General features: G+C 58.4%; 1 protein-coding gene across 1 annotated transcript in view; it reads left to right on the forward strand.

Moving 5' to 3' along the window:
* Positions 1-1,098: 1,098 nt before the first annotated feature.
* KIF1A (kinesin family member 1A) overlaps positions 1,099-11,309 on the forward strand; it is a 37,642-nt gene continuing 27,431 nt past the window's right edge. Inside the window, 17 exon segments of the mRNA XM_058030793.1 lie at positions 1,099-1,250; positions 5,088-5,164; positions 5,264-5,443; positions 6,445-6,510; positions 6,636-6,814; positions 7,158-7,269; positions 7,626-7,703; positions 8,002-8,037; positions 8,039-8,068; positions 8,343-8,360; positions 8,674-8,749; positions 8,851-8,929; positions 9,422-9,474; positions 9,477-9,544; positions 9,546-9,564; positions 9,952-9,998; positions 10,509-10,512. Coding sequence (XP_057886776.1) covers positions 1,145-1,250; positions 5,088-5,164; positions 5,264-5,443; positions 6,445-6,510; positions 6,636-6,814; positions 7,158-7,269; positions 7,626-7,703; positions 8,002-8,037; positions 8,039-8,068; positions 8,343-8,360; positions 8,674-8,749; positions 8,851-8,929; positions 9,422-9,474; positions 9,477-9,544; positions 9,546-9,564; positions 9,952-9,998; positions 10,509-10,512 — 1,228 coding nt within the window. The 5' untranslated portion in view covers positions 1,099-1,144.

The following is an 11,309-nucleotide window of genomic DNA, read 5'->3' on the forward strand; positions in this document are numbered from 1 at the left end:
TCCCTGATCTCCTTCCTCCCGGGGCAAACATCTTGCTGGCAAAACCCAGGCTTGGAAAGCATCAGGGAATTCACACCCAGCCTTGCAGCTGGGATGCCAGAGGAGCAGCTCCTGCCCATTTTCTGAGGGGTTCTGTGCTCCGTTTTCACCAGCAGGGAGGAGCCAGGGAGTAGGGAAAGGCAGGAAAAGGGATGGATGTTAGAAAGGGATTTGTGGCAGGTCCAAAAGGATCCCAAAGCAATCAGAGGAAGGATCCCAGTACAATTTTCTGGCAGTGGTCTTGAGGCTTAACTGCAGCTGAGGGAAGTTGGGATTGGCCTGCAGAGCATCAGTGCTGGGATGCTCAGCTGCTCTGGGAGGTGTTGGCGAGTGGTTTGTTTTGTCTTGGTGAGATGTGCAGTTTAATTTTTCAGCAAAAGGACTGGAAATAGGATGGTAAACTGGGAGCTGGGGCTGAGTGCAATGGCCACTGGCTCCCCAGGAAGGGCTGCTGGTGCTGATGCTGCAGGTCTGCTCTGTGGGAGCTGAATGGGAGGCGCATGCCCAGCCACCGCCTCCGTTCCCAGTGGAATGCCATCGCTTCCCTGCCTCCCTCCCTGCTCTGTCCTGCTGCCCAGCCCTGCTCTGCTGGGCTTGGAGGGGAGGCAGCAGGCTCTGGTAACGGGCTGGGACTTTTCTTGCAGGTTGGGGGGGTACCTATTTGATGGCATTGTCACCCTGGGTTGGAGAAGCTGCTCCTTGGGGTTGTGCTGATGCTGGCAGTGGCTGCTGGGGGTGCCCGGGGGGATGCAGGCTCCAGTGCTGCCCTGGGGACTGAGATGAGCACTGGAGCCTCCATCCCTGAGCCCTGCAGGCTCCCGTGCTCCACTGGGACTGAGCTGGGGGTCCTGACCTGAGGTATGACAGAGAAAACAGGTAAAATGAGATATGGAACAAAACATCATCTTGGGGGCAGAGGCAGAGCAGCGTTCCCTGCAGTTTCCTTGCACAGGCCCTCCATCCATCCATCCACGCAGCACAGGTGCAGGGTGTGGGTTGGCATGCAGGTGTTCCTGACCCCCTTTCCTTCCCTTCCCTTTGCTTTCCCTCCCGTTTCAGGCCAGGCAGCGCTCCGGGGCAGCGGCAGGCGGGCGGGGCCGGCGCCATGGCGGGAGCCTCGGTGAAGGTGGCGGTGCGGGTCCGGCCCTTCAACTCCCGGGAGATGAGCCGCGAGTCCAAGTGCATCATCCAGATGTCGGGAAGCACCACCAGTGAGTGCCCCGGGGGCAGGAAGGGGGGTTTGGGTGCTGCTGGCAAGGAGCAGGGGTGGTGTGGTCGCAGCAGTCTGGGGCGGATCGGTGTGAGGATGCCTGAAGCATCTCCAGTGGTTTGGACGGGGAGATGTGGGAATGGGGTCAGCATCCCATGGGGAGATGCTGTTGGAATGGCAGTGGTGGGACCTACATGGCACTGAGCCCTTGGATTTTGGTGACAGTGAAAGAAAGAGGCAGTATTCCCCAGTAGGCAATGACAGAGGAATCACAGAATCAAACAAATCCCCTTTTTCAGAAGGGATTTGTGTTAAAGATGATCTCGTTCCAACCTTCCACTAGAGATCAGGCTCTTCCAACCTGGTCTTGGAGCTGTGTGTGGGCCAGAAAATGTTTTTTGACTGCCTGTCCAGGTACCACTCACTGCAGCACACCAGGACCCATCCCTGCTCTCTGGGGCTCTTGGAGCTGCAGCAGCAGCATCAGGGAAGGATGGGAGGGGGGTTTGCCCAGGGAATGGTGTGCTCAGCCTGGAGCCCTGGGGCTGTGTGTGCTGTCTGGAGCCCTTGCCCCTCTTTAGACACCAGCAGGGTGTGGGACTGGCAGTGAAACCCCTCCTCTGTGGCTCTGGAAGCCTCCAGATGGGGCAGTGTCTAAAATAACTCCATCCTGCGTCACCGGCGGTGGGTGACACGCTGCTGGAGCCACCCCCGCCCTGCAGGCTGCCATGACAACCCTGCTGCTGGCAGGGGACAGCGCCCAGGGGTGCCGGGGGGCGCTGGGACCCCGCTGGCCACCCCAGGCCCGGGGGAAGCTCTGTGGGGCAGCCCCTGCTGGTCTCTGGCCTCCTGTGGGGTTCTCGTGGCTGGACAGGGATTCTCCACCTGCCCTCGTAGTGAGGAAGCCTCCTGTCCATGCAGGAGCTGCCCAGCTGCCCAGGGCAGGCAATGGGAGGGCAGATGTTCCCCATTCTGGTCCTGGGGGGAACTGTCGTGCCCCAGTCCTAGCCAAGAGCATCAGGCAGCCCCCAGCTCCAGCATGGCACTGTTTGCTCAGAGCTGTGTGCCCCTGCTCACCCTGGCCGTGCCCCCAGCCCTGCAGCCCGTGCCTCTGCTCCAGGGAGGGCAGCAGGGCTGCAGGCAGGAGCCCTTTGCTGACAGGGAGGATTTTCTCCATGAATGGACAAACCACTGGCTAATCCTCCTGGCCAGGGGGCTGGGGAGCAAAGTGTGGGGGGCTCTGCTGCTGCTGTGGCTGGGGGAGGCAGGAGGGTGCCAGCAGAGCAGGACTGTCCCAATCCCCCCAGCTCCTGGCAGAGAAGCCAAAGATCAACATATCTGAGAGGGGTGAGAGCAAGTTTTCCCCTTCCCAGGATTATTTGGAGAGGCCTTTGTCTGAGCTGGGGTGGAGAGGCAGCTTCTTCTCCTGCCTCCATTGAGCCTGGGAGGCAGAGGGATCTCAGCCTTTCTCTGCTGTCCTTTCACCTGCAAGCTTCCAGCTGCCACAGCTGCCCCCAGCCCCGCTGCTCTGTGCCTGCCCTGCACCCTGTGGGCACCATCCCTGGCACCAGCGCTCCTGGCCCCTCTCCTGATGGCTCCCACCAGGATATTTGATCCCAGTCATGTTCTCTGTCCTGTGGAGCTGTGCCTCTGCTGCCTTTAAACCCCGGTGATTATTTTCTCTGAGGTGGGCTCTGGGCTTTCTCCTGCTCTGTGCCTGCCCACTCATGCTGCTGCCTCTTCAGGGCAAGGCAAGGGACCCCTCCACAAGTTTTCCTCCTTCCTGCCCCCTTGTTTCTGTGTTTGTCTTCACCTCCACACCCCTCCTTGCCTTTTCAATCCCAATGGCCCAGAGCATGATTTTTTTTTTGCACAAGTCCTATAGGAAAGGAAAAACTCCACCAGCAGCATTTATCTGCCTGCAGGCAAGTAAATGGGAATGGCAGGGGCATGGCAAGAGTGTTCCAGCTCAGGACAGGAGATGCCTGCCCTTGGGATGCTCCCCTGTGTCCCAGTCTCTGGTGTCCCACGCCAGCTGGAGCTGCAGCTGGGGTGCCTGGAGCCACGTGGTGCCATCCCCTGCCCTGTGCCCAGCATGGGCTGGCACTGGGATGCAGAACAGGCTCCTTGTGCTGCTCCATCCCTGCTCCACAACCCATCTTTGCTCCTGTTTGCACGGTCAGTGTCACTCTGCAGGGCAGGGACAGGCCTGGGGACCAGGTGGAGCTGCCAGGCTGAGCACCAGGAGCCACCAGAGATGCTCCATCCCACTTCTTGCACAACTTCTGCTTCTCTTCACAATGCCCTCAGCACCACATCCAAGCATTAGCAGGGGTCAGGAAAGGGCAGCCACCGTGGGCTGCTCTCCCAGGGGAGGATTCCCAGTTGTTCCTCCCCAGCCCTTTCTCCTGGTGTTCAGCCTGCCTGGGATGCCCCAGGGTAGTGGGGCCAGGCTGCCTGCAGCAGGGGGACAGGCAGGGAGCCCGTGCCAGCCCCTCTTTGGTGCCAGAGCTGGGCTTCTCTCTATGCCAGGGAGCATCTCAGCAGCTCCACGCTGTGGTTTTGTGGCTGGGGCTGCGTCCTGACCCCCCTTCCCCTCTCTGCCTCGCTCAGTGCTGGGTTGTTCTCAGGTCACAAGTGGGGGACCCTTCCCATTGGAGTTGGTGTTGGAGGAGGGGTTCAGAGCAGAAAGCATCTCTGTGTGTGACACTGCACATCTGGAAGCACATCTGGCCACCAGAGACTCCCAGCAGTGAGCTGCCCCGTGCCTGGGGCTGCCCAGGAATGCCCAGCTGGAATCAGGAGGGGTTTGAGCCCTGGCTGACTGAAGAGAAAGCTCAGGGTTTGTGGTTCCTCCATCCCTGGTGGTGGCAGGGGGCAGCTGGGGCAGCGGGCACGGGAGCTGTGCTGTGCAGGCCTCAATGTCACCTCAGTGTCACCCAACATGGCTGGTGGCTGCACCTCGTGATTGCCCGCTGGTTTGGGCTCCTTCTGATGCATCTGTTGTTTCAGAAATAAAACCACATGGTAAATGCTCTACAGGAGGAGAAAAAAAAAAAACCAACCCATGGCATGAGGAAGAGCAGTGATGCAGTCTCCAATTTCCATGGCAACGTCCTTTTCATCAGGGGATGACAAAAGCAGACTCTTGTTTCCGCTGCTGGTGTGACACGAGGCATTGATCACTGCTGGGGCTGGGCACCTGCAGGGGAAGGAGCCAGAGGGGCTCTGGGGGAGCCCTGGCAGGGCTGCAGCTGCTCCCACCCCACAGGTGACACCATGGGGGCTTTGGGGACAGGGAGCCTGTGACCCTGCTGTGTGACCGTGTTCACAGGGGTTTTCGAATGAGGGAAGACATGAGAAAGTTGACTCCGTATTTCAGAAGGCTTGATTTATTATTTTATTATATATGTTACATTAAAACTATACTAAAAGAATAGAAGAAAAGGTTTCATCTCAGAAGGCTGGCTAAGCTAAGAATAGAAAAGAATGAATAACAAAGGTTTGTGGCTCAGGCACTGTGTCCGAGCCAGCTGACTGTGATTGGCCATTAATTCCAAACAAGCACATGAGACCAATCCCAGATGCACCTGTTGCATCCCACAGCAGCAGATAACCATTGTTTACATTTTGTCCCTGAGGCCTCTCAGCTTCTCAAGAAGAAAAAATCCTAAGAGAAGGATTTTGCAGGGAAAGATGTCTGCGACAGCCTTCCAGGAGGGTTGTGGACTGAAACCCATCACCCTTCATCCCTCTCACATGGAGGAGGGGAGAGGGGCATGGGGTGGGGGTACCATGGGTGGCTGGTGGCCTCATGTTCCCATCTGTTTGTCCCTAGCTATCCTGAACCCAAAACAGCCCAAAGAGACACCAAAAAGCTTCAGCTTTGACTATTCCTACTGGTCCCACACTACGGTAAGCGCTGGGAGGGCTGAGCTTGCCTCAAAGGCTGGGCTGGGGAGGGTCAGGAGGGCCTCCTTGCCAAATTTCTCCGTGTCCCCCTCCTCTGTGCAGCCTGCAGACATCAACTATGCATCCCAGAAGCAAGTGTACCGGGACATTGGCGAGGAGATGCTGCAGCATGCCTTTGAAGGCTACAACGTGTGCATCTTCGCCTACGGGCAGACAGGAGCTGGGAAATCCTACACCATGATGGGCAAGCAGGAGAAGGACCAGCAGGGCATCATCCCACAGGTGTGCCTGGGGAAATCTGCCTCATCCCAAAGGGGTGCCCAAAGGAAAAGCAGAGCTGGGAGGAAGGAGGGCTGTGATGGTGTTCACAGGGGTCTCAAGTAGAGGGAAGAGATGAGGATCTGACTCCATGTTTCAGAAGGCAGATTTATTATTTTATGATATATATTATATTAAAACTATCCTAAAATAATAGAAGAAAGGATTTCATCACAAGGCTAGCTAAGAATAGAATAGCAAAGAATGATAACAAAGGTTTGTGGCTCGGACTCTCTGTCTGAGCCAGCTGGCTGTGATTGGCCATTAATTAGAAACAACCACATGAGACCAATCCCAGATGCACCTGTTGCATTCCACAGCAGCAGATAACCATTGTTTACATTTTGTTCTTGAGGCCTTTCAGCTTCTCAGGAGGAAAACTCCTAAGGAAAGGATTTTCCATGAAAGATGTCTGCGACAGAGGGCAGCAGGGTGGGAGTGAGGCCTTGCCAAGGTCTGATGTAGCACTGCTGTGACACTGAGCTGGCATGGCTCCACCAGGAGGGGGTCAAGGAGGGTCACCCAGGCTCTCCAAGGCTGGAAGGACAATGGTCTGCCCACACAGGGCCAATGGGTGTGAGCAACAGTGGCCCAAGAGCTGAACTGCTGACCAAGAGCTGGCCTGGCAGGACACAGCAGGGCTCTGGGGATGCTGATTGTCCATGTCAGCGTGGAGGGGCTCTGCCAGCTCCCCAGAAGCCATTCCAGCACTGACTGGTTGGTTTTTGGGGTGAAAAGGTAGAAACCCCTGTATCTGGGCACTCTTGTGTCTGCAGCTGTGTGAGGACATCAATGACACCACATTGGGGCTTGGGGGATGCTGATTGTCCTTGTGAGCTCTGCCAGCTCCCCAGGAGCCATCCCAGCACTGACTGGTTGGATTTTGGGGTGAAAAGGCAGAAACCCCAGTGTCTGGGCCCCCCAGGCAGGAGCAGGGGGGCTGATCCTGGCTCTTGTGTCCGCAGCTGTGCGAGGATCTCTTCTCCCGCATCAACGACACCACCAACGACAACATGTCCTACTCTGTGGAGGTAGGCACCCCTCCCTCTGCCTGCCCTGCCCCTCCTGGCCCCCCAGCTGGCTCCACAGGCCGTGCCAGTGTGCAGAGCCCTCTGTGGGGCCACCCTGCCAGCTCTGCCCGTGCCCTCTGCTCTAGGTGAGCTACATGGAGATCTACTGTGAGCGCGTGAGGGACCTGCTGAACCCCAAGAACAAGGGCAACCTGCGGGTGAGGGAGCATCCCCTGATGGGTCCATATGTTGAGGACCTTTCCAAGCTGGCTGTGACCTCCTACAACGACATCCAGGACCTCATGGACTCTGGGAACAAAGCCCGGTGAGTTGGAGAAGGGCAGGAGATGGGCAGGGTTTGGGAAGCTTGCAGTCACTTCTAGGAGGTCCTGCTTCACTCCCTGACTTTGCCAGTCCAGCTGCTCTGGAAGTGGCAATCCCCTCCTCGCTGAGTGTTGGGTATCCCCACTTTCCCCTCACTTTCCTCCTGCTTTCCAAGGGCACTGGAGACAGCAGGGAAAAGCCTGAACCTGTGCACATCTTCTCCCAGAGCCCTCTCTTGTCCTCTATTCTTGCCTTTCCCCCATGTACCCTGTCCTGGCCCTGTCCCCAGCCGCTGCAGTGTCCCCCACAGGGTGTCACAGCTCCCTGTCCTGCTCTCCCTGCAGCACAGTGGCTGCCACCAACATGAACGAGACCAGCAGCCGCTCCCACGCCGTCTTCAACATCATCTTCACGCAGAAGCGCCACGATGCCGAGACAGACATCACCACTGAGAAGGTGACAGCAGGCCTGGGCACTCAGGGCAGCCCTCATGGGTCCAGGGAGGACTTTTGTGTGCTTTTATCAGCACTTGGGGCATGGTGGTGCAGCCTGGTGGAGGGTTGGAGCAGGAGGGAGATGAGTGCCAGGCGCATTCTGGGCTGCTGGTCCCTTGAGGGACTGACCCCTGTGCAGGGTATTTGGCAGCTTCAGCCCTGCCTGCAAGGGTATTAGCCCTGCTCCTGAGCAGCTCCTGCAGGGATGGCCCTGCAGAGCCACTGCTGCCCTCAGAGCAGTGCCATCCTGCAAGGGGGTTTGGCTTTGTGCTGGGTTTGCTGTGCCCACAGGGCTGACAGCCTTCCCTCTGCCTGCAGGTCAGCAAAATCAGCTTGGTGGACCTGGCTGGCAGTGAGAGAGCTGATTCCACAGGTGCCAAGGGCACAAGGCTAAAGGTGAGAGCTGACCTGAGGTCCCCTTCTGCTGGTGGGACACCATGGCCTCCTCCCTCATCCCCAAAACATCTCCTTCCCTTGCCTGGTTCTTTGCCCACTGCACTGCCAGAATCCCGGATGGGATTGTGTTTGAAAGCTGCCCAGTGCCAGTTTCACCATCATTCCCAGCTGGGGGGTGCTGGTTACCCAGTCTAGACCAGCTCCTCTTTGCCCATACCATGCTGGATATTCCTCACTTTCTCCTGGGCTTTAATGTGGCTCTGAAATGGGGGCCTGAGCATTTTCCTCTTCTAACCAGGAAGGAGCAAACATCAACAAGTCTTTGACCACTCTGGGGGAAAGTCATCTCTGCCCTGGCAGAAATGGTAGGTAGCTGGAGAGCAGACAAACATTGGCACTGGGGGAAAAATGGGCTCGGGGCAGCAGGGCTGGGCTCAGCTTTGGGGGATGGAGCATCCCAGCTCCAAGGGTGGGCAGACACATCCCACGCTGTCCCTGCAGCTGGGACAAGCTGGGCAGGTGGAGATGCCACCTGCATGGGGGACCTGTGATAATAATCTCTGTTTGAGGGCCAGGGATGTGTGGTGGGTGCCAAGGAAAAAGCAGCTCCCCTAAACATTGTCTCCATTTCCTTTGCAGGATTCAGGGCCCAACAAGGTGGGTGCCCAGGCTGGATGGGGAGGGGGTGTTGCTTTGGAGCACAGTGGGAGTGGGTTCAGAGTGGTTTGGGAGTGAGACTGTGCCTGGACTCGAGCCATCTTCTCCTCATTCCTCCTCTTCCCTCTGGGGCTCTCAGAAGCCAGCGTTAAGCAACCCTCCCAGCTCAGGGCATTTCACAGGCTGGACCTGTGGACCTGGGCAAAGATGCCCAAGGTTTCCATCCTGCTCCAAGTCCCCATGCTGGGGACCAGCTGTACCTTCCCTTTGAGGGGAGCAGGCAGCCTGACAGCCCTTCCCTTTGCTCTCCCAGAACAAAAAGAAGAAGAAGACAGATTTCATCCCGTACCGAGACTCGGTGCTGACCTGGCTGCTGCGGGAGAACCTGGGTGAGGACAGCTGGGGGTGTGCTCTGCCAAAGGGCACGGCAGGGCGTGCCAGGGGGCACAGGGAGCAGCATCTCCCCTCATTGCCTGTCCTCTCTGGGCAGGAGGCAACTCCAGAACTGCCATGGTGGCTGCTCTCAGTCCTGCTGACATCAACTACGACGAGACCCTCAGCACCCTCAGGTAGGAAGAAGTGCCCTTGTCCTTCCTGCAGTGAGCAGGGACAGGGGAGGCTGAGGCCAGGCACTGCCACGTGCTGTCCCACCTCTGTGGTGTCCCTGCCTGGGGTGTAGTGTGGGGGGAGCCTGCAACCCCAGACAAAAGGCCAAAGGATTGTCCTGGCACTGGGATCCTCCTTGCTGGAGGGGCTCTGCAACACTCCTGCTTGTCCAGCAGCTGGGATTTTGCCCCTGTTTTTGTGCTGTTCAAGACCCTGCCCCTGTTCTTGTGTGTTGCTCAAGACCCTACCCCTGTTCTTGTGTTGCCTGCCCACTGTTCTCAGTGTTGTTCAAGATCCTGCCCCTGTTTTGTTCTGTTCAAGACCCTTCCTTGATCTTGTGTTGCTCAAGACCCCTGCCCCTGTTCTTGCATTGCTCAAGCCCCTGCCCCTGTTCTGGTGTGCTCAAGCCCCTGCCCCTGTTCTGGTGTTGCTCAAGCCCCTGCCCTGTTCCCCAGGTACGCTGACCGTGCCAAGCAGATCCGCTGCAATGCTGTCATCAATGAGGACCCCACAACAAGCTCATCAGGGAGCTGAAGGATGAGGTGGCTCGTCTGCGTGACCTGCTCTACGCCCAGGGCCCTCGGGGACATCATTGACAGTAGGTACCAGGGGTGCTCTCTGCCCTGGCTCCAGGCAGAGATGGGCTAATGTCCCCACAGGCTCCCTGCACCCTGCTGCCCTGCCCCATAGCAGCACCAGTGCTGCCCCTGTGAGCCCCTGCACAGCCCCCAGCCCCTCCTGTGGCAGGGGGAGCTGCTTTCTGCCTGCCAACCTATCCTTCCCCTTCTTCCCTTCCACCCACCATCTTCAGCGTCCAGCACCCAGCAGAGGTGCCAGGAAGGCGTTGCTGGGACTGCACGTGCCCATGGGCCTCCCCTCCCTGTGCTGTCTGATACCCCACTGAGATGAACCCCCTGCCCTTGTTCTGTTCTCTCTTCTGTTCTCTCTGTCTCACCCCCCTCCCTGCCCTCTCTTTCTCTCTTAGCCCACCCTGCTGCAGGAGGATCCAAATGTGTGTATTCCCCATCACTGGTACTCTCTGTTGCTTCCCAGCTTTTTGGAGATCTGGGCTGTGCCCAGGGGCACCCGTGGCAGCATGGGGAGGGGCTCCTGCAGCCAGCCCCTGCTGCCGGGGTGCTGTGTGCCTGCAGGCTGCCCATCCTCGGGGAGCTGGCACAGGGCATGGTGCCAGAGTGCTGGCTAGCACCTGGGCTAGTGCTGAAGGGACCAGTGTCCTCCCAGCTGGCCATGCCAAGGGCCCAGGCCACACGGGGACTCCTCCTTCATGCTGTTGTGATGTTTCCTGTCGCTGCTGCTCTGCTGCTGCTGCTGGTGTCTCACTGGGGCTGGAGCCTGGCACGGCCCTCGGGGTGGGATGGAATGGTGCTCTACTGGTGGATTGGTGGGTGATGGTGGCCAGGAGGCTTTGGCCTGTGGATAAGCACTGGGCCTTGTCCCACCCTGGGTCAGGCAGTGCAGTCAGGCCATGGCAAACCTGCTGAGGATGCCAGGGCTCTGCTTGTGCCCTTCTGGCTAATGCAGATGGGTGACTACTCCTGCACCTGCTGACCCGTGCCCTGCCTGCCCTCTTGCACACTGCTCTGAGAACCAGTAACTCCTCAGGGCTGCAGGAGGCATCTCCCCCCAGAGCTGACTCCTGGGGTGCCAGCTGGCAAGCACCCCCTGCCTCTAGTGCTGGCTTCATTCTCTGGCTGCCTGCCAAGGTGCTGCTCCATCAGGGCCATGGGCTTCCTTCGAGCAGACCCTCTGGGGGAATCCTGCTGCTCCTCCTGCCCCTGTCTACCTGACCCCTTTGTAGGGCACAGGGCCACCCCCTCTCATCCCCTTCCCTTCTCATCCTCTGCTCCCAGATCTGGCTAATCTGGGGCATCTGGGCAGGGAAAACCATACAGGCTCTGTGAGGTGGAGAGGATGCCAGAGGCAGTGGCACACGCTTGGGGAGGATATTTGGTCCCAGACCTGATGGATGCAGGACCTGAGGTTGCAACAGTGTCCCTGGGAGCCCAAGATGGTGCTTCCAGCATCTGCCTCACCCAACAGCCCCGTGTCACCTGCAGGGCTGCCCGGGCTGGGGAGGAGAGTGCCTGCCCTGCCCATGTTGCTGTCTGTGCTGCTCTGCTGCTGCCTGTGCCTTTTCCTGTAATTCCTGCCTTTTTTCTCTATGCACCGGCCACTCTTTTTTTTTTCCCAACAGCTTTTCTTGTCTCTGTCTCTCTCTGTCACCCTGTCTGTGTGTCTTTCCCCGGCCCTCCCCTCCTTCCGCGCCCGTAGATGTGTCGGACCTTGAGAACAATAATGATGCTGGAGGGGCAGAGCTGAGCC

The sequence above is a fragment of the Melospiza georgiana genome, chromosome 10 (genome assembly GCF_028018845.1).
Source record: "Melospiza georgiana isolate bMelGeo1 chromosome 10, bMelGeo1.pri, whole genome shotgun sequence".
In the NCBI taxonomy this organism is placed as follows: domain Eukaryota; kingdom Metazoa; phylum Chordata; class Aves; order Passeriformes; family Passerellidae; genus Melospiza; species Melospiza georgiana.